Raw genomic sequence first — 1050 nt, 5'->3', positions numbered from 1 at the left:
ATTTGGGGTTTGGGACGGTTGTTGGGGTTTGCTTTTTCCGTGCGGGGTCCTGTAGCCCAGGCTGGCCTGGGAGCCCTAGGGCTGGTCTAGAACTCTCGTCCTGCCCTCTGCGACTCCCAAGCTCTGCTTCACCGGCCTAACCTTTCCTTGCCTTGACTAGATAAGATCTAGGACGTGAATTCTAGAATTTCAGTACTGTTAAAACCTTTGGCTGTTTTTAAAGGGCTCTAGGGGCTATGAAACTTTTTCAAGCATCTCCTCCCGCCCCCAAGGGTTGCTGCCTTATCGAAAAATTTAAGTCTCGTTGCTGTGTGTTTTTGGTGCGGTTGCCAGCGCGGATCGCCCGTCGCCATTTCTCAGAATTCTGAGGAAATCAAGACTTTGTGTTCATTCTGGCGGAGGGATGCCGAACGCGTCCGTCAAGATGAAGAAGAATAAGGATAATGGGAAGTTCAAGGTTCGCTGCGGCCGGTATCTGTACACCCTGGTCATCACAGACAAGAAGGAAGCCATCAGTACCCCGTCCCCCAGGTTTGGCAGTGAAGGAGTTGAAATGAGTCAGACGTAGAATTTGACTATCAAAACCTTGAAGAGTCAAAAATAAAATAAAATTTAAGTCCAATTTTTGTTTTTCTATTTTTATTTTATTATTTTGTAACCAGTCTTGGAACTTATTGTGCAAACCAAATTGGCTTCGTACTTACAGTGATTCTCCTGCCTCTGCCTCCAAAGTGCTGGGATTACAGGAGTGAATGAGACACCATGGGTGAGTCCAAACTTTTTAAAGTAATTTTCCCGTCTCTGATGAACTTTGTCTAGAACACAGACTATTGCATATAAACAATACTTCCCACCATACTTCCCCTAAGGTCCTGGGGAACCATAGACATTTTACCACCTTCGGTTTGTTTTTTTAAATATTTATTTATTTATTATGGATACATATTCTGTTTGCATATATGCCTGATAGAAGAGGACACTAGACCTCATTACAGATGGTTGTGAGCCACCATGTGGTTGCTGGGAATCGAACTCGGGTCCTTTGGAAGA

At 44.5% G+C, this 1050-nt stretch overlaps 1 protein-coding gene across 1 annotated transcript in view; it reads left to right on the top strand.

Moving 5' to 3' along the window:
- The first annotated feature begins 403 nt into the window (after positions 1-403).
- Positions 404-1050, top strand: part of LOC126496076 (aurora kinase B-like) — a 6547-nt gene continuing 5900 nt past the window's right edge. Inside the window, exon 1 of the mRNA XM_050133651.1 lies at positions 404-531. Coding sequence (XP_049989608.1) covers positions 404-531 — 128 coding nt within the window. The remainder of the gene's footprint in view (positions 532-1050) is intronic.

Source organism: Alexandromys fortis, unplaced genomic scaffold, assembly GCF_014885135.2.
Source record: "Alexandromys fortis isolate MF-2015 unplaced genomic scaffold, M_Fortis_MF-2015_v1.1 scaffold_1072, whole genome shotgun sequence".
NCBI lineage: Eukaryota > Metazoa > Chordata > Mammalia > Rodentia > Cricetidae > Alexandromys > Alexandromys fortis.
Note: the sequence above shows the minus strand (reverse complement) of the source record. Positions and strands in the feature narration are given on the sequence as shown.